Source organism: Hippopotamus amphibius, chromosome 5, assembly GCF_030028045.1.
Source record: "Hippopotamus amphibius kiboko isolate mHipAmp2 chromosome 5, mHipAmp2.hap2, whole genome shotgun sequence".
Taxonomy (NCBI): domain Eukaryota; kingdom Metazoa; phylum Chordata; class Mammalia; order Artiodactyla; family Hippopotamidae; genus Hippopotamus; species Hippopotamus amphibius.
Genome location: NC_080190.1, coordinates 43,764,147 through 43,786,307, shown reverse-complemented (window position 1 = coordinate 43,786,307; position 22,161 = coordinate 43,764,147). Strand labels below are relative to the sequence as shown.

At 34.2% G+C, this 22,161-nt stretch overlaps 1 protein-coding gene across 17 annotated transcripts in view; it reads left to right on the top strand.

Moving 5' to 3' along the window:
* PCDH15 (protocadherin related 15) overlaps positions 1-22,161 on the top strand; it is a 764,244-nt gene that overhangs the window by 606,921 nt on the left and 135,162 nt on the right. For all 17 annotated transcript variants that reach the window (XM_057735541.1, XM_057735540.1, XM_057735538.1 and 14 more), the window contains 2 exons: positions 19,466-19,606; positions 21,270-21,382. In XM_057735541.1, coding sequence (XP_057591524.1) covers positions 19,466-19,606; positions 21,270-21,382 — 254 coding nt within the window. The remainder of the gene's footprint in view (positions 1-19,465; positions 19,607-21,269; positions 21,383-22,161) is intronic.

The following is a 22,161-nucleotide window of genomic DNA, read 5'->3' as shown; positions in this document are numbered from 1 at the left end:
GTATTGCTAATATAAACAGTATTTATGTAATGATATTTATTTCATAGAACATAAATGGCAGTTGTAACATTTTTCAGCTTCAATTGTGAAAAGCCATATAAAGTCTTTTGTGACTAAGAGGTCTTGAAAAATAATAATGTTAACATGAAAGCAGTGACCTTTCCCTCAGAAGTTCCTTTTCTCAAGTGTGTTAAAATGTTTTTGAAACTGATTTATTGCATCTTGGGAAATATGATAGGCAAAATTTCATAGACTTGAACACACCAATAGAGATGATGAATGTGAAATTGGTGATTTGTCTGCTTTTTAAGTAAACTGTCAGAGGTACAAAATACTTTGAAATTAGGAATACGATTCAGTTCTATTCCAGACATGTTTTGAGCACCAACTCCATAGTGATCACTGTGCTAACCAGGTTTTGCTCTCCAGAAACTGACAATCTAGTTTATAGAAACTATGAAGCACTGTACTGAATGTACGTAAATGTAAGGGAGGAAAACTTTTCCTTTATTCCCCTCTAGATCCTCTGGAGGGTCTAATAATTAAATTGACATGAGACAGATTAATAGGAGAAAAACAAATTTAAATTTGTACATACAAGAGCTCTGAAAAATACGATGCTCAAAGAGGTGACTAAAGCAGGCAGCTTTTATAGCTTTTAGACCAAGCAATAATACACTTGTGAAGAATTGACAAGATAAAGAGGTTTGGACTTGGGGTAGTAATTTAGTAAAGAAGTAACAAGATTTGCTTATGTGGCTTTGTCGTCCTTGAATTACTTATCTCTGGTGGTATGGATTTCTCTCTTTCTCCTGCTGCAGAGGGGATACCTTTCACATACGAGATTTATTTCCTGCTTTCAGGGGGACAAAGAGGAGTCAGAGTGTCCTTCTTACACTGACTGTTTCTTAAGTAACTTTAATTCAAAATAATCAATATGCCCAAGTGGCATATTTTGGACAGACTGCCCTGAACCCTATCATAAGCAAACCCAGCATCTTCAAATGCTCATATTTCTAAGAAATTCTCAGTAGCACGGAATTTTAGATAGTGTTGAGTTTAATGGCATTAATAATAGACTAAAAATATGCCTGCTGTTCACCTATGTGGGATAGACCTCAAAGTCTTAGTATGGATGGCAAAATCCTCACTTCACCTTTGACACTTGTGATCTTGGTACCTGATTTGACATTCGGTCACTGCACTGATGTGAAAGAAGCTGTCTTGGTTTGTTGTTTTCCAAATAAGTTATATTACTTACCTACAGTATTTACCTAGAGAGTATTTACCTAGAGAGAAGGCCTCCTTTTTACTCCCTGAAGCCTGTTTACAGAAATTTACCAGGTTAACCACCATATTTCTTTGGAAGAAGCTCTTAGGTTTGTATTCCCAACAGTATTTTTTTAACTTTTAGTGTATAATCCTGGCTTTTCAGTAGATGAAAGGTGGATGCCAGTCATTCAGCTGGAGTACTGAGCATGCTTATTTCAGTTAGCAAATATATATTTTATCAGGCTCAGTTTTGATCTTGAAGCACTAGCAATGTTTTAGCATAACTAGTATTCAGCATCGTTGCTGCAAATTGCATCCCTTAAATTAGCACAGTTACAATTTGGCTGCATCTACACCAATCTGAAATAAGAGCTCAATTCCATGTAATTTTTAAGAAAATAAAAATTATATCATACAACTTTCAAAAGTTTATGATTGATTTTCACTTTTATTCTTTTATGTCAATGCCATAAATATGGAATATTTTTTTTTTGCATGAGCTTGCCAGATGTTTTCTACCCTGTTCCTATTGTAAATATTTATTATTTAAAAGAAGATATTTTCAATTTCATATCCTTCAGTGCTCTTAACGTCAGTTCCACTACTTAGGGGTGTGAGTATCTATAGGTAACACTATGTTTAACGGTATCTCTTCCAAACGGGAAGGTAATGTCCTTGAGGGCAAGAATCAAAACTTATTCCAGTTTGTTTTCCCACATCTAACTATGTTTGGTACTTAGTAGCAAACATTTGTTGAATAACTGAATAAATGAATAATAAGCAGTTACTTGTGTGCTCTTCAGAATTGACAAAATGTCCCAGATCTTCAGAAATTTAGTTATTTCTGACCCTGGGCAAATTTCTTATTGTCTCCCAGCCAATGAGGGCTTTTTGGAGGCTGTGCTATGGCCATTTGAGGGCTGTGAGAACTAAGTGGAGTGATGCAATATCATGCTTATCACTGCTTCTGCCCCCTCCTGTAAGTAGGTGTTGTTACAATTCTGCAATAATAAATTGCATCTCTAGAGGTTGGCCACATCTTTTTCAAGGCCTCACATTTCTTATGAATGAAATGAGAACCACCCATTTAAAACAGAAATAGCAACTGCAAAATCTTTTGAAGTATCGTATGGAGAAATGGGTAAGGTCTTAAAGCCAGGGAGAGCATTGTTGCTGAATATAAATTAAGAATTATAAAATGCATGTTGTGCAAACCTAAAGTGATCTAGAGGGAGAAAAATATCTTCCAGGGATTCTTTCCCCCTGAATTAAAGCTCTTAAGACTTTTATTTTCTGCCTTGCTTTTGTGACAGCATTGACATTATGTTGTTCACCAGAGACATCCATAGTGAACAACTGATCATTTTGGATATTAAAAATTGCTAACCTTTCTTTCTGCTCACCAGAGACTTCTCACTCCAAACTTTCACAAAACAAAACTGCAAGTATAATTTCCATCTGCATATTTTCATTCTTTCTGAAGCTCTGGGCCAAACACCCTGGTACAAGAGTTCTCTCTATGGACAGGGTAAATGCCTCACAGAATAGTGTCCTTCGTGAGCAGGTGGACATGGAAAAATTTGGATAAATAAATGAAATTTACATTTTGCTAATTTCCTAGAAGTTATGAGAACCCATGGAGGAACACCTTCTTGTTGTCATGTCATTCTTTCCATTTAATGCATTTGAGGAATTATAAGATTCTTGTTTAAAGTAAATCAGTAGTTGGATCATGTTTAATATTAGCAATTTTGACAGACTTTCTTATTTGCATATATTCATGTGAGAAATATTTATATATTGAAGACTTTTTTTTAGATTCTGATATCAATTTATAAAGTGCATATGCTCCATGAAAAAGATCTTGTAAGTACTCATAGTAACTGGCTTTAAAAAATCAGTGAGTATTCTCACTGTGCTTTTTTTCAGAAAGTATTTTTATAATGGATAATAATTGCAAGTATAAGGTAATTTTTTTTCCCTTCTGAGATTTTGAGAGTTATACTATCCTTTCAAAGGTAAGACAAGCTACCTGAGAAATTATATTTAAAGTGATTTCAGAGGTGGCATTAACAACCTTTTCAATCATTTGAGGACATTTTTGTTGATGTCTAGAGAGTAAAAAAAAAACGGTCAGTTTTTCTTTTCTGTGATGTATAACTTAAAATGTCATGATGTCACCAAATAATGCCATGTAATTATGGAGATCTTCTCAAAATGCTTAACCCTCCACATAGTCATTCTGTTGCAATCTATTAGCAGAGGGCAGAACCATAGAATAAAAACAGCAATTGTCTTTATCCATGATTTGCTGCTTGCTGGCTTCGTGTGCAACAGTTAAACTATTCAGGGCTAGGAGTGTTATAAGACTGTATTTTTATCTCCAGATATTGTGGCTGTTCTGTATCATTTTCCATTGATATCTCTACAGATCTGTTTTTCATCACTCACCACATACTGGTTTGTGTTGTTTTGCTCTATTGATTTAGCTTATTGCTAACAATGTAGCAGAAACTCTGGTTTTTAAGTTCAGTGCCTACTAACCACATTTGCTGACCCTGGAGCATGTGGGGGGAGTGTACACAGCTCAGCTCAGTGGGTTTTTTTCCTTCACATCAAAGCTGTTAGGGAAATAATCAAGAACTATTTTCACGATGCATGTCAGCTTGTGAAAATTGAGATGAGGTAGCCCAGCCTGAGTCCCTTTCGTCTCGCATACTTAATTAGAAAAAATCCACACAATGAAACAGTTGGGACTTGATATTTAGAATGACAATGGGTTATAATTAGGTTTGAAAGTGTAAATGAATACAAAAGGCAAGGTTTTATGAGACAGTTTATGCATGACTAATGTTTAGAAAAGGCTTATTTAAGTGTTTTAAGAATGTGTCATTTTCTTTTGTTTTGTGGCTTACAAATTCTTCTCAAGAAGAATTATATTGTTAACATTACTTGAGATCAGTATCAGATTTAACTGTTTCAAATGCAAATATTTTTCTTCTAATTAAGAAACTGCCATGCCTACCAGGGATAATGGCATTTTTCTTCTTCTAAGTAGTAATGTCTATAAAATTTAGGGTTTTTTTAACCTTTACAAAAGTGTCATCCAGTGATATATCTTTTTTTTTTCTTTTTTGATGAAAATAAATCTCATGGGATTAGGATCCCGATACACTGCAACAAGAGGTTTCCAAGGGAATTGAGTGAAATATAACAAGCTCTCTCTGCTCTCTGGGGCTCACTCATAGGTCTGCCTTATGTCTTAAATAATGTGCTTTATTTTGAATTTCTTGCAAGAGGAAATGGAAAGAGTCCCTCTGAAAGAGTATCTTGGCTTCTTATAATCTAGATTCTTGGCTTTAATACCCTCAAAGCCATTCTACTGTTATCTTCTGGTCTTATCATTACCCACTTCACAATTTTACCATTTCCTTGAATATATAAGCAGTAGACCTGCAGTCAAACATGTGCCTGGCACAACATGGACACTTCATAATACTGTTGAATCAATCAATCAATGAGAAAACATTTATTGTGGACTTAGCAAATAAGAATATGACAAGATAGAGCCATGATAGTGTGTGAGAAAGCTGCCAAGAACAGGGAAGTGCATATGTCCTGGTATGGTCTGAGCCTGCTCTGGACAGGAACTCAACTTTTTTTAAATGTAAGAGATTCATTTAAGTGAGAGTAGAAGAAATTGGCAGAGGAAACATATCCAAATATTACAGATTAAAAAATATTCATCATGTGTTCATAAATTTGTGTTATATGATTTGAACTATGTCTGACTCAATGAATATTAGGATTTAAAAGAACAGATTCAGGCTGTCTTAGAGACTCATTTGTAGATGGGAAATATGGTGAATATGGTTTTATAAAGCCCATCTTATTATATAGAAAATGGAAGCTTACTAAAGACTTACAAAAAGGGCAATGACCGAATCAAAGCTATGTATTAGAACAACTTATTTCCTGTGATATGTAGTCTTTATTGGATGAGATAATAAATGAAAACCAGAAGATGTTAGCAGCTATTGCTTTCATTTCAGTATGAAAAAAAACAAGGTGGACAATGGAAATGGGGAGAAGGGAAATGCTTAAAAGCCATTGAAATTGAAGAATTAATAGTGATGGGGCAGATGGTTGAAGATTACAGACAGAATAAAAACACAATCAGGTCAGGGAAGGTGCAGGGATTTCCTTCCTTTTCCCAGCTGTGCGATCCTGAGCAAATGACTTGACTTCAGTGGGTCCACTTTCTCCCCTGTAAAGTGAGGATAACAATGCCTCCCTCACAGGATCACTGTAGGATTAAATAAGCAAAGGACTAGTACAGGGCTTGGGGTGCAATAAGGCTTAATTGGGGTTATTTTTCCTTTGTTTCCTATTCTCTTGTAGGACAGTCATCTCTACAATTACACATAAAGGAGGAACTTCCTAACCTTAGACACATCTGGAGCTGGTAGTTGTCAGGTCAGAATTACCTCTTCTCATGCTAGTTTTAGACACTTCTCTCACCTTCTCCTGGCTGTGGAGATGTGTAAAATCCAACTCTTCCTGCAAACACAATGGGCTAATTTGCAAAAGTTTGGAAAAATAACTTAAGTATTAAATGCAAGAGAAGTAGTAGTCAGAGAGAATCTTTTCAAACTCCTCGAGTTGAGTTTAGATATTGAATTTACTTTGAGTAGGTAAAACAAAGTTTTGACTTGAAACTTTTTTGTGTGTGTGTGAGGGTAGGGGGAGAAGAGGGAGCAACCTAAACGCTTCTCGCCTTGTGATGGACTTGAAAGGTGTTGCACATTCTTGACCTGCCACTCTGGCAGTCTGAGAACCAAATTTTCACTTAAATCACTCAAAGCCACTCCTTTCTTCTTCCTTCCTTCTTCCCTCTCTTCCTCCTTCCCTTCCTCCCCACTGCCCTTCCATGTTTCAACCACCATATTAGACTTGGGATACATTGTATAACCAAGGCAACATGAAACCATGTGATTCATTTGTTATTATTTGGTTAATTGAAACATTGCTTAAAGTACCATTAAAATGATGTATACATACCTAAAAACACACACACACACACACACACACACACACAATCAAAAGTAAATCAAGAGTTTCTAGTTGGAGTGATAAAGAGGTTCATGATATTAGGTAGTTAGAAAAGAAAGCTATTTAAGGAGAAAATAATGAGATCAAACTAGAACAAATTAAATTTTAAATGATTTCAGAATATCTAAGTGCAGTTATCCACAGAATGATAGGAATTGTCTGATTTCCTTCCCTGAGCAAGGAGGCTAATTAAGGGCATGGCTAGGGAAGGATTACTACCACCAGAGCTACCCAGGAACCATAGTGACAGGGCCAGCAGGAAGCTTATCTCTTTCCCAGAGTTATAGATTCATCAAACTAAAGAATACATAGCACCTAGTGCTGAGAGGAGGCTGGAGGCAGATGGCAAGATGGGGCCAATATTCCTTTGCACAGGTGAACAATACCATGAAGAGGTCCTGAGGCAGATGCTGGGTTGTCACAGCTGCTTTGATCTGATACCAGGATGGATCAGGTAGAAAATATGGGAGTAAGAGCACAGGAAAAAATGTGGAAGAGGAGACATCTAAATAGAAGCTGCAGCTATGAGAGTAAATAACATGCTCCAAGAGAGAAGGCATAATCGGATAAAAGAAAAACTTGGAAATAAATCCTCAGATTACACCCTTTTGAGTATGGGCCAGGAGCTGAAGAGTGGAAAGAGCGAAAGAAAAGAAAGAAAGTCTGAGAGGGTAGAAGAGAAGCCGGCCAGTGATGTGGTTTCTGCGAAAAGAAGAAATTTTCAATGCAGATAAGGAAATTAAATGGTAAAGGGTTTTTTGTTTTTGTTTTTGTTTTTGTCTTCGTTTTTGTTTCTGTTTCTGTTTTACAGACAGGGCAAGGAGAATGAAATCAAGCTAAGTGAAGGACTATAGTTCTTTTGATTAGAAACTCATGAGTAACCTTCATGGTAAATTGGCCCCTGCTCTCCTGCAGCTTGCTTACCCTTTTATTTTTCATGTGTCTGAGTTATTTTGGAGTGTGACCTTTGTATACAGGTCATTTTTTTGTTTTGTTTTTGAGACTACCAGTTTATTATTATTACGTTTACTTTGAAGAATTACTTATGTGCATTCTCTATAGAAATTATTTATGGAATTTAAATTATATTTCTTGGACATATTTACAGCTACTTATACATATTTCTGTATTTAAGCCTATATATGATTTTTGCCATTCCTTTCATATTCTGACGTATCCATTTTTAAGTTCTTCATTTTGTTGCATCTCTTGATTTACTCATATGTGCCTTCAATTTTTTAGAAAGATATATACCATGGGATTTTTATACATATGAAATTAATTTGCTTATACATAGAACATAAAACTTGGCAAACTATTAGAGTCTTGGGTTCAAACTTTTGCTCTTTAAAACCATACATAGGCTTTTCCTCTATTTTCTGGTTTTTAACATTGTAGAAGTATGAGGCTATATATATATGTTTGTTTGTTTTTTAATTTTTAGGTATTTTTTTTGTTTCCACTTGTTAGACTCTCATTCCAGAACTTAAATGTTTCCACTAGTATGTATTTATATATTCCTTGCTCTGTATTAATGTATCTGGTATATGTGGCTCCTTTCAGTCTGCAAACTTACGTATGTAATCAGCACAGGACAGATTACATGGCTTCAACAGTAAGGGTTCTGGAGTGAGACTGCTAAAGCTCCTACTGACTATTCTTGTGGCCCTAGACAATTTGCTTAGTCACTCAGTCCCTTAGTTCTTATATTTGTAAAATGAGAATAAAAATAACATAACTGGAACTTTATACCCTTTGAATAGCAACTTTCCATTCCCCCTCTCTCCAAGCAACCACAGTTCTATTATTTGCTTTTTACAGTTTAACAATTTCAAATACCTCATTTAAGTGGAATCACGCAGTATTTGTCATTCTGTGACTGGCTTATTTCACTTAGCATAATATCCTCAAGGTTCAGCCATGTTGTCACAAATTGTAGAACTTTATTCTTTTTTAAGGCTGCATAATATTCCATTGTATGTATATGCCACATTTTCTTTATCCACTCATCCTCTAGTGGACAGTTCAGTTATTTCCTTGTCTTGACTATTGTGAACAATGCGTCAATGAACATGGCAGTGCAAATACCTCTTCAGGATTCTGATTTCAATTATTTTTAGGTATATGCCTAGAAGTGGGAAGTATCCTGTGAACTTCTAGCACAACAGGGCTTTTTGAACACATAGCAACAAGAATGGAATGTAAGAACCTAATACTCAGTGAAAATAGTGAGGAAAAGAAAATAATACCATTATATAAAGTTAAAGAAATAGAAAACAAAAATGCACACAATAAAAAAAATTAGGTTTTCCTACTAAAATGCTGCATAGTTAATGATAACAAAATATCATTTGTTCACTATAAAAAAGATTTATATTTTTATTCATGGATCTGTGAGGCAGATAGTGATTGGCTGGCCTTGGTTTCAGAATGATGGTTGGGTTGAGCTCATATAAATTCCACATGCCTCCTCCTTCAGGGATTCATGGCTAAGTAGGTCTGCTGTTCACAGAGTGAAGGACAGGATCACAGGAGAACTTGCCTAACCACATAATCACATGTAAAGCTTCTGGTTGTGTATCATAATTCCTCACATCCCACCGGCCAAAGCAAGTCACATGACCAAGCGCAAAGTCGGTGAAGCATAAAGTAGAGGAAAAAGAAGTGGATATTGCTAAACAATAATACCACAACAGTCTAGTTAAAAGACACTCTTTAAATGCATTACAGTAGTTCCTTTTGAAGAGAAAAGGAGGTAGAATCAAGGTGTGAGCATGAAAGGAGATAAAGAAATGAGCGGTAAATATGCCTAGCAGATCCATTGATAAAAATGCTCCACAAACTATGGATTGTATTTAACTTAAACTTCTCTGTCCCTGAGGCCCAAACAAAGTACATATTCCTCAATATTTGTTGCATGTGTGTGCATCCGATGTTATTTAAGGGTACTGCATTAAGTATTAAAGATTAAAATTGTCATGTAGCCTTAGGACTTCAAACTTAGAGACATAGAAATGAATAAAAAATCAATCAAGTAAATAGAAATGACAAACTCAAAAGTCCTAAGAAGTGAATCTTTAGAGTGCTGTAAAACCAGATGAGAGAGCCTGATTTTGGATTGTCAAGGAAGATTCTGGAGGAAATGACTCAGAGCTGAGATCTGAAAGATAAGGAGGTGTTTCCAAGGCAAAGTTATTCCCTAAAGCAGAAAAAAAGAAAAATAGCTTTCAAAAATCAAAAGAAGACAATAATTATGTCAGGAGGCTAGAGAGGTAAACCTGAGTCAGAGGCTATGGAGTTTGAAGGCATGAAAACAGTGCCAAGATTTCTTGTTTCATCATAAGAAAAATGGGAGGGTTTTAAGGCAGAGAAACAGATCACTAATTACTAACTCTAGTTCAGGTTCGTCCCTGTATTTATGCTCCTTTTGTTTTGTGAGTCAGTTTTTGTGAGAGAAGCTGAATGTGTGCCCGATATTATCTTTATAAATTAAAAAAAAATTATATGAAGAAATTTTATAAGGTTTATATTATTTATTTGATGCCTTTAGAGATTTAGTTATGTTTACCTTTGAAAAACATATTTCCCAAAAGAGTTTGTAGTAAATAATCTTGCAGCAAATATTTCTTAGGATCTTTAGTGGCTATGTTAATACCATACCTGTAAAAACTGAATTATATATAGATATTGCATTAAATCAGTGATACCTGGCATAAGGAATTTGCCTATAAGAGTGTTGACTCACTATGTTGTCAAAACATAGTAATCACTCCAGGTGTTAAAAATCTAGATAGGGGAGAAGAAAAAAGAAAAGCACATGATCTTTTCAGTGGTTTCATGGAGAGTTTGACCTGTAGTTTTTCTTAGTCTCTTTTAAAGATACCTTAGTAGCCAGTTAAGATTCACTAAGAAGAAAAAAAAAACAAGTTATTATGGCTACAAAAAAACAATATAAACCACTTTACAGTAATCCCTGATGCTAAATCAAATTTAGGAGATTTTGTGAATTACACTCTTACAAAATAAATCCGATTAGTTGCTTTCAAAGACATTGGCTAAAAGAATTTTGGAAACCACATCAGGGAGAAAAATATTCGTATACTTGAAAACAAATTACTTAATGTTTGTGTGTAATGATAATAATAGGTTTAGTATTCCCTGATATAATGATTGCCATTATTATATTATGAAGAAAATTATGTGGGTCTGAGTAATTTCTTGATAATTATGTATTTAAGAAAAATGACTAATTCAAAATATCCCGTGATATTAAAGACTTAATTACTGTGGTCCATTATAGTCTCATTGAAATTCCCTACATTTGCAACTTTAGAACATCTTTCATACAGATCTGCAGTTACCTTCTGTAATAATTAATTACATTCTCACCATCATAAAGTCAAAATATATTATGTTGAACACTCACTGTAAGAATAAAAATAAAAAGTATAAAAATTGAGTAATGAATAAATGAGATCTTAAGATTTTATTTTTATATAAATTTATATTTATTCTAATATATTAATTTACCAGTCTGTATAAATATGCTACTTTTGATTTTAAAAATACAATGTAAGCTCCAACATGACAGGATTTTTCTCTGTCATGTTCCCATCATCTAGGAAAATTGCCTCATTCAGAGCATCACTATATCATCATATTGCTATATATGTATTGAATACATGACTCTTCCAGTAGCATTATCTCATGCTAGTATTTATTGAGTTTTACATGCCAAATTTAGTAAATAAAATACTATCACAAAGTTGAAATCATGCCTTTCATATTTTGAAAACCATACAATATTTAAATATCACATACTACCTCAAATCATGTTTGGAAAGAAGCCTAGTACATGAACAAACAAATTAATTCATTCATTTATTAATAGATGTCATTAATCATGTCCTTCCTGAGGGCAATTAGGGTTGGCAGACATCCTCAGAATCCCTCAAAGCTATTGAATAACGTCACTAGTGTTGGCATCTGTGTGGAACTAGGAAAAATGATATTGTACAGCAGTTACTTAATTTCTTTAAACCTCATTTCCATGTAAGAATAATAAGACCATTTCACTGGATTAGTACCCTGTTTAATGGAGAATGAAAGCACTTAGCTAATGCTAGGCACATAGATATTAGTTAATATTTCTCCTCCTCATCCTTGCTTGCAGGGTGATTGCAAACTTGTCTAACTTTGCCTCTGGTTTGGTACAATGCTTATATACTCATCACGTGTAAACTTTAGGATGTCAGTGTCTGGACTCATGAAGTAATTCTGGTGTCACCTAAGGCACTGTAAAATTTGAGGATAAAGTTTTCATAAAAACACCATACTAATAGGATTTTTACAATCCCCCCAAATAAATATGTACATATTTTAATAAAGTTCTTTACCTCCAAAGTAACAAGGTATTTTGTTTAAATAGACATCTTTAACTTATGTCAGTTCATAATGATACATATCTAGTTTAATCTTTTTGAATTTAAGATAAAATGTCCAAAATTTTCACACATAAATTAAACTTTAGTTTGTCATTTTAATACTCAAATTACATGCCAGATTGGACTCCACATATAACACAATCGCAACAATCTTATAAATCAAAATACATTTTAAGGCACAACAGATTTTCATATGTAAGCACCTACATAGTGAGGGATAAAGTCCACTTGACTATAAATCTGAAGGTCTGTGCTCTAGTTCTAGAACCTTCATTTGGTAACGCTCATGTTTCTCCTTTATAGCTCTTACCAGAAATGTTAGTAGGTAATTATGTTTATCTATGTGCCTTTTGTCTCCCCTGTCTGACTAATTATAAGGCCCGTAAGTACAAAAGCATTGTGTCTCTTATTATTGTCCTGTGATCATGAGAGATGAGTGTGAGTAGCTATGGAAAAGTATCTATGAACAGATATTGTTGGGTTTTAAACTGAAAACTTGCCAACAATTTAGCCACAGTCTGAGGTAAGTAAATTCTTAGAGGTCCTACCATATAGAAAATTACCTATATAGCTTTGATTCTTGCAATTACCAAAAGCATACTCAGAAATGTCAATCTTGTTCAACATTAGTTTGACCCGCTATATAGCTCTGATTTAACACTTTGTGCAGTGTAGTTGATGTAAGAAAACATCTATATCCTATTAATATAGATCACATGAGGATTAACTTATTAGAAAAATCCAGAGGATTATGTCATTATTTTAAAGGATTGACATAACAACAGAATGTATTAGATATAACTAAGGAAGTAACACAGAATAGAAGGAAAGAGGCTGAGAAGTAGGACAGAGATAGTATATAACATTTAGCCAGTCCAGAAGAAAAGGGAAGGACTTTCCTGATGATACATAGTTTTATTTCTCCAAAACTTTACTAAGGAGTCCTTTTGAAAGACTATTCTCCTTCAATCGTCTACTTATTTGGAGCTCTATTTTCATAAATTCTATTATCATCTCTTTTGTGAAAGCTCTTCCCCAAACAAAAGTCACTGATGTAATCTCTCTTTCTTCTTTCTTAAAAAATGCACATGGGGCCACAGCAAACAGGAACATAGGTTATACACATTTCCAGCTACGGGAGCCAGGGGGTTACACATGCAGCCATTCCCATCATATCTATACATGTGATGCCCCCTAGAATTGTTCATCCTGGCAGCCCAGTCCAAGATCCACATATACATGAGCACTGCTTGTATTATAGCTATTCATGTAACGAGTTATTATTGACCTCTTAAATAATGCCAGGCCAAAATAAGTATCTTCTCTAATGGAGCTCACAATCAAGGGACAGAGATACACTGCAAACTCACAGACAAGTAAATGTGTAACATAAATTCACATAAGGATACATACTATAAAGAAAATAAAAGATTTGACTCAGTGTGGTTTGTGGGTGGGTATAGGCAAAGGAGGCATTATTTGAGATCTGGATGCCAGAAGGAACTAGCCACACACACAGAGTATTGCAGGAAGAACAAACAGCACATGGAAAAGTGCTGAGGTAGGTGAGCTTGGTGTTTTATAAGGCCAATATGGCTGAATTATTCTTAATGAATATCAGGAAGGAGGGGATATAAGATGAAATCCTCAAGCAGGCTGTGAGTTTGTTCACTTGGGTGCTCTCAGGACTCAGCAGTGTCCATTTAATGTGTTGAATGAATAAATAAATAGATGAATGAATGAATGAATCCCACATATAATGAATTAATCTTTGTACTGTAAAACACGAGTAAAATGATAAATGCTAAGGAATAAATAATCTATAAAATTTTCAATTGCCAGTATTTTATCCAATTTGTACATTTTTCTCTTAAAAATATGCCATATATGAAATAAATGTATAATGATTTAGTTCTATAATACTATTCTTTTAACTGAGTTAAATATTTTTTATATAATGGTAAACAGAAAGTCTTTTGGAATTTGTTCTAAATTGTGGTTAATTTCCATAGTCTCTCTGATGACAAGTTAAGGTTTTCAGCACCCGTTGGATGATTAAGCTGCCGGTCATATCACGGTTCTATCTTGAACATTCTGTTTAGGGAAATATATCCCTATAAAAGTAAGTGTGTCACTTATTTGAAATTCAGGAAAAGTGTCAAAGCATATTTTGGTGAATGGAAGTTGACATTAAGGATTCCTGTGCCAGCACCTCATTAGTCTTTTAAAATTATGACTATCTGAAGTAACGCTTGCTCCAATAATAAAGTCAGCTGGATTTATAGAAATAGCTGTCATAGTAAATGAGGAGGCTTCAAAAAAGCTGTCGCGCTATGCTTCTCACATGTCCTCAGTTTCCATAAAATTTTAAAGAAGAAACTCATTGTATTTACCCTTCAAAAGATTCCAGGAGGCATAATGATAGGAAGCTCTATCTTTGCTACCACTGCCTGTTGAGAAGAGAATCTTTGCAGAAAATTTGGTCACTTTACTATTAAATTAATATTTATATCTTGGTTAATTCTATCTGCATTTCTTGCCTTTGTTAATGCCTCTTCATAGTGGCTAGGTAAATAGAACAAAACTCCAAAATAGCTTAAATAGACTTCTTTTTTATGTGATATTACATATATTATGGGATTACCTACTAATGTTTCATAAATTGTGTTGGATCAAAGGCCATTTTATAGTCTACTTGTGAAATTTTACATGTCCTGAAATGACAAAATACATTTCACTATATGAGATTTAGATATCTGTACTAAGAAAGAGACATTGTGATTTAGCCATTGAACTAAAGAATAAAATTAAATGGATTCCACTAGGTGGTTATCTAAAGTGTCTTTTTTTCCTTGATGGTGACCTAAAACAATCAGATAATGTGTTTGATACTTTTGCGTCCACAGTTTGAGTACATTTCCTAAACAGCTATGGTAGGTGAAAGGGCACGGAGAAAAGATATAAGGCAATAAAAATATGCCTAGAATGGTATAAAAACAATTAGAAATAGCTATCCTCAGGGGTAAATAGGCTCAGGGGTAAAACATTGGTCTTCAAAACTATGAAGAGATTTTTTCCCCTGAAGAAAAGGAGGCACTATGTTCCATCACTGCTGAGGACAAATGAGGTTTGATTTCAGCAAGTGCTTCAAAGAGGAAAAGCCTTTCTAGTTGCCTAAGTCCTTAAATGCTACAGTGGGTTTCTTACAACACTTATGAACTTTATTTTGCTAAAATCTCTTAAAAAATTATCTGAATGCCATGGTTTACTAGTATCAGAAAAAAGGAAGCTAGCTAATGACCTCTCAGGATTTCTTTGGTCCTAAATAAAGATAAATAAATTTTGTTGATCAGAGTGCAGCATCAAGGAGTTATTTGCTCATCATTTATAAATTCAACCACAGCCTAGTTTTAGTTTAGTGTGAACTTTAAGAAAGCAATTTTTGTAAACTACTTTTAGTGTTACTATTAGAGTGATTTTGTGATAATTTGGAAATGCTGTAGAAAAGGAATCTATGACATAGTAATAAAATTTTTAAAGATTGACTTTTTTTGTAAAAAGGTAGCTCTTTCTTCAGTCTTGATGGTCCAAAAAAATCCCTCTTAATACACTTATAAATGAATATATGTAAAGATACAGTATAATCTATATACTATATTATCATAAATTAAAGTAGAAAGTAATGATCGGATATCTTCATCTCAAATTTAAGTATGTTTTTATAGATTAGTTTACTTTAAAAAATAAATATGATTAACTATTGTATTCAACTGGAAGAAATATCAACTTATTGGAAATACATAAGAGTAAAGAAAGATCACTCGTGACTTCCCTAGTAGCACAGTGGTTAAGAATCCAACTGCCAATGCAGGGGACATGGATTCGAGTCCTAGTCCAGGAAGATTCCACATGCCATGGAGGAACTGAGCCTCTGCACCACAACTACTGAGCCTGCGCTCCAGAGCCCACGAGCCACAATTACTGAAGCCTGTGCACCTAGAGCCCATGTTCTGAAACAAGAGAAGCCACTGCAGTAAGTCCACGCACCACAGTAAAGAGTAAACCCCACTTGCCACAACTAGAGAAAGCCCATGCACAGCAACAAAGACCCAACATAGCCAAAAATACATAAATAATTAATTAAAGGCAAAAAACCAAAAAACAAAATGAAACAACAACAAAAAAAGAAGATCACTCTAGGGACTTCCTAGGTGGCACAGTAGTTAAGAATCTGCCTGCCAATGGACAGGACATGGTTTCAAGCCCTGGACCAGGAAAATTCCACATGCCTTGGAGCAACTAAGCCCATGTGCCATAACTACTGAGCCTGCGTGCTGCATCTACTGAAGCCCACACACCTAGAGCCTGTGCTCTGCAACAAGAGAAGCCACCGCAATGAGAAGCCCGAGCACCATAACAAAGAGCACCCCCCACTCGCGGCAACTAGAGAAAGCCCTTGCGCAGCAACAAAGAGCCAATGCAGCCAATAAATAAATAAATAAATGAATAAAATAAATTTATATATATAAAAAAAGAAAGATCACTCTGTTTCTAGTGCAATTTAAAATAAAAGACCAAATATTTAGTAAATTTTTATTATCTAAATGGTAATTTGAATATTTATGTCATAATTATCAAAATGTATAATTCATAAACTCAATGGACTATTTCTAAAAATATAAGGAATTTTGTACATTGCAATACTATGGTCATATTGAGATTTTCAGGGGCTGACTTGGCCAGGGGAGGGGTGGGAGAACTGGAAAAATGTCACAACCTCACTCATTCTTTAAGACTGATTCTTATGACTCTCTCTTGTGATCTCCATTAACAACTAGGGTGGTGGTTACCTGGAACTTCACAGATCACTGAGTAATGAAAGTCTTTGTTCTGATAATTATCAATGATTGTAAATTCCTAAGGAAATGATAAACTTTAGGCAAAGGTTGATGCTATAAAACCTACTCATGTAAGACCCCTTCTCGGGTCTCTCCACCCCATTCTGGTGTCTGTGCCAGAAGCTGTTTGTATTCTCTTCCTAATAAACTGCTACTTTACTACTCTAACCTGAGCAATGGCTTGTTATTGATCCTGAGGAGAAATTCTTTTCCTTCAGAGATCACGAATCCACTCCCTAGATGGATTTCATTGTGACAATGTATGTTAAATTTTTAATATGATCAGATATTAAATAATATTTAATAATAGTAATGATAAATAATTTTAAGTGATAAAGCTTATAATGATCTTTTTGTTTTTAGTTGTGTCATACTTCTGGATTGCACATAATTTTCCAGATTAAATCCACAATAATTTTAATTTTTAGGAACTTCTAAAAACCATGCATTTGGCCTGATTCAAGTTGTAAATGTCCCAGGGACAATGTTAGGCAAGTGAATTGAAGCTGTATCCCAAAGCCACTTACCTTCACCTATTACATAGCTTAATTATTTAACTATAAAAGCAAAACTATTTTTTTTTAAAGATTTGGAAAGAAAATTAGGAAGGAAGGGAAGGAAACAGGTAAGGAAAGGGAGAATAGAGGGAGGAAGAGAAGGAGGTTGGAAGAAAAGAGGGAGCGAGGGAAAGAAAGGAAAAAGCTTTTGAATATATTCAAAAGAACATCTAAATCATTTTAGGTATTTAATTGTATCTTATTATATGAATTAAAATGTGGTGCCTTGATAATAGGGGTGATGGAAGAAACAATTAAAATGTCTTTTGTAGGCAAACAATGTCATCTCAGGGCCACACTTTTTTATGTGATAGCAATCTGTAGAATAAGAAATCAGAATAAAAAGCTTACTGATATAGCTAAATTTAGAATGTGTGTGTTCTTATACATACAATCTTATCTGTAACAGTCCTCCAGGAAGACTGTAGGATGTTCCACATAGCACAGTATTTTAGGCATCTGCAAGTTAACATTCCATAACACCAAACTTTTTTATCAATTAAAGGTACTAATTCCAAATGTATCACTAATACCTTGGTGTTATTAAAGACAGCATGCTAAGTATAACTGACATATTGTAAGTTTCTTTAAGTTTCTTTGTAACAGATTCATAACAGGCATAAAAATTTTGATACTGTGCTACAGCCTGAATGGGTATTGATGCTAACAGAAACTGAAAACTTGTCCTTGAAATGATTTTTGTTGTAGTTTTGCTGTAGTGGCAAAAGAGCCAAACATTTAAATTTAGGATTTATGAACAAATGGGAGGTATTTAAAGGCATGGAACTGAAAGAAGTTCTACAGGCCTTGAGCAGAGGTAGAGAAGATAACTCTTCGTTGTGGAGAGGGGGGCTATTCTTTGTTGCAGTGCGCTGGCTTCTTATTGTGGTGGCTTCTCTTGTTGTGGAGCGTGGGCTCTAGGCACGTGGGCTTCAGTAGCTGTGGCACGAGGGCTCAGTAATTGTGGTTTGAGGGCTCTAGAGTGTCGGCTTAGTAGTAGGCACAGGCTCAGTTGCTCCGCGGCATGTGGGATCTTCCTGGACCAGGGATTGAACCCATGTCCCCTGCATTGGCAGGCAGATTCTTAACCACTGCACCACCAGGGAAGCCCCAACATTCTTCCTTCACGACATCAGAACAATGTCAAATAGAGGTGTTCTTCTCTGAAGAGTTTTGTGGTATGATACTGTCTGTCAGGATTTGAAATCAAACTTGACCACACACTAGCTCTGAGTCTGAGGTGATTATTTTGCTTCTAGGACTGACTTAAGAGATGTACAGGCCTTAAGCACTTGAAAACATTAGAGTGCCCACCCCAGTGTCACCCTATATAATTAAAAACAAAACCAATGTTAACCCTAATGTGAGCATGTCTGATGAATTTTGACTGTTCTCATTATAGTGTCTTTTTTCAAAATTATCAAATGTTAATTTTTCTTTGAAAAATGAATTTTTTGTTTGCTATTCCAACTTATCTCGGTGTATGTCTGGGACATTTCAACATTTTTAAACTCCCTATAAGGTTCAAGTTCATTAACTAAAAAATGTGTGGTAGACTATATATGTATCATTTTTAGTATGGTTCTCACACATGATAAGCTTTCAACAAATGTTAACTATCATTATTTTACTATTATTACTTTCATCAGTAGTAGTAACATTATCCTAAAGGATTGTCGTGAGAGTTAATTTATTTATGAAAAATACTTAGCCTGGTAAACAGCATAGAACATATGGTAAATAATGTTTCCTTTACTTTCATACCCACTCCTCCAATTTACATCAATTTTTCACACTTTATCTTCTCTGTGCATCACAGAGTTCAAATAAATATAGTAAAGAAAATAACTTATAGTGGTCTCAGAAGATAAAACATTAAACAGGCACAGTGTTCAAGGAAGAAGGTGAGATTCACATAATTAAAGGAATGTGGAGGGAAGGCACTCAAAGAAACCATTGATTTATTCTTTCACGTATATAATTTTAAATAACATGTAGTAAAGACACTTCACTGATTCAGATTGTTATTCTAAAAATATAGTCTGCTACATTTTAAACCTGAAAATATGAGAAATTAAAAAATTATGGTTTTTCATTTCTAAAAGACTATTTTACAAATCAGTTTTACATATCACTACCCTTTTGTTTTCATTTTGTGAAATAATATATAACTTTATTTTAGGGATTACCTGCAAGTCGTGTGAGATATAGAGTAGATGATGTCCAGTTTCCTTATCCTGCTAGTATTTTTGATGTAGAAGAAGATTCTGGAAGAGTAATAACTCGAGTTAATCTTAATGAAGAACCTACAACAATTTTTAAGGTCAGTGCAGTGTTTTCTCCATGGTGTCTATTTGATGTTTAACTTTTGATTGAGAGTTTGGTTTAACAAATAACTGTGCATCTTTCCATTTTTCTCCTTTTTAGTATTTTAAAATTACAAAACAATACACTTTTACTGTATAGACACTTAGAAAATACAGTTAAGTAAAAAGAAAAAAAAATATATTTTACATCTTGGAGATTAAAATTTAGCATTTTAATCTCTATCCTTATGATAACATTCCCTGCAAATAAAAGTATACAAATATACATTTTTAAATAACAAGATTGTATTATTCATACTGCTTTTTAAAACTTAGGTATATATAAATACTACTAATGCTATTATTTAAATGGTTGTGTGATGTTCTGTTGTATGAATATACTATTGTGTGGGTTTTTTGGTCCAATACCCTGTTGTTGGATAATTAGTCTGTTTCCAATTTTTGTTATAATAATCTTTGCTGTGATGAAACTCCTTGGGCAAATGTTATTTGCCACTTGCAATTTTTTTTCCATATGATAAGTACCTAGAGGCGATTGCTGGTTCAAGTTTATGTATTCGTGATATGCTATACTTATAGAAAATTTGAAATAATACTACCCTTCACTATTATCATAAATAATCCATTTTTTTTAATAGTTTGACTGTTTCTATTTTCTATAGTCACTTAAAAAAATGTTTGTCCCTGGGATAAGGCCTTTGACCATACACTGGGGAAGTACCTTCATCAGTTAACCTTGTGAATATCAGTGAGCACTATATCTCACATAATTTTATCTACGTTTGAAATAATTGTTCTGGTTGTAAAGTCTTAACCCAAAGGCACATTGTGGCTCTAGGGATGACCCTTGGTTGTGCTTCCATGATCTAGGTTGAATTAGTTTATATTAGTCAGCTGCAGCTTCCAAAATTATAAATATTCTAGAGAAACACATAGTTTTGAAATCTAACATTTCTTAAACTTTAGAATTCTTCTTGACATAATATAGGTTGTCAAACAAAATGAGTAATTATAAAAGCTATTTTAGTAATAAATAATATACAGATATTACATCTTAAGACTAAATCTTTTCTTTAGTTTGCTTTATTTTGAATATTTTCTATTCTACAGTATGAACTTGGTTTTATATAATTTAACTGATTTTTAGAGAGTGTATATCAAAGTGTGTTAAACTATAAAGATTTCCAATTTTATCCTCCAGACTGAAGTACTTCTGCCCTATAATCTTGCAGACAATTAATTCACTGGGAAAATTAATTTCTTTTTATAAGCAAGCTAATTAGCTTTTTGCTATGGATGTGACTGAATTTAACACTTTTAAAATAAGTGTTGGCGCTTATAAAGTTTCATGTTTTTATAGTAGGCACCAGTGGAATTGTGAAAGAGAGAAGAGTTTGTAATTGGAGAGCTGTAGTATCATATACCTGTTTTACTGTTTGTTTTTTTTAAATCATAGAGTTATTAACTGAACTTCTTTGAGTTTTCTCACCTGGTGGGATTGTTATGAATATCCTAGCACAGTCTCTGTTACCTGGTAGGCAAACATTGTTCCCCATTTTAGAACCAGACAGTCCAATAATTAAAAACATTCATAGAAAAATGATGCTTTTATTTTCTTCTTTTGAATCATCTTTAACTTGAAATTTATTTATTTTTAAGTTGGTGATTGTTGCTTTTGATGATGGTGAGCCTGTGATGTCCAGCAGTGCCACCGTGAAAATTCTTGTCTTACATCCTGGAGAAATCCCACGCTTCACACAAGAGGAATACAGGTATCAACTCTTATCAGGTTTTGTAACATATGAAGGTTTTTATTTTGTTTTTTTTTCTTTTGGCCTCTCAAAACTTGTGTGATATGAATTTATCAGTGAAGCAAGCTTCTAATTCTAGTTTAAGCTTTTCTAAATTAACATAACATTTAATTTAAAAGTTAATATAATTAAAATGACAATTTAGTGTAAAATATCAGTTTTAGTAATGCTTAGATGAATAATGGATCCTTTAAAAATAATTAAAGCTAGTTTTCAAAAATGCAACATTATGTTTGGGGGTTTGAATTGCAACTGATTAATGATCTCAATGGTAAGAAGTAAGCATTTAGTTTCTTGTTACTGCCAGGTACATTATGTCCTTTAATTTTGAGGTGTATCTGAAATATTTCCTATATAATCAGTGAGAGAAAGAGTGTGTGTGTGTTGATAAGTATGTGTATAATATATATTACAGCTGTAGAGTTAATGTATATACCATCTTATTCAGGTTAGGCTGTCATAACAAAATTCAAGAACTAGATATCTGGCTTAAACAGCAGACATTTATTTTCTCACCACTCTGGAGACTGGAGGCCCAAGATCAGGGTTTCAGCATGGTCGGGTTCTTGTGAGAGGTCCCTTCCTGGCTTGTAGACTGCTGCCTTCTTGCTGTAACCTGACATAGAGGAAAGTGAAAGAAAGCAAGCTGTGTGGTGTCTTTTCTTACAAAGGCACTAATCTCAAAATAAGGGCCCCACCTTCATGACCTCATCTAAAATAAACTTAATTACCTCCCAAGG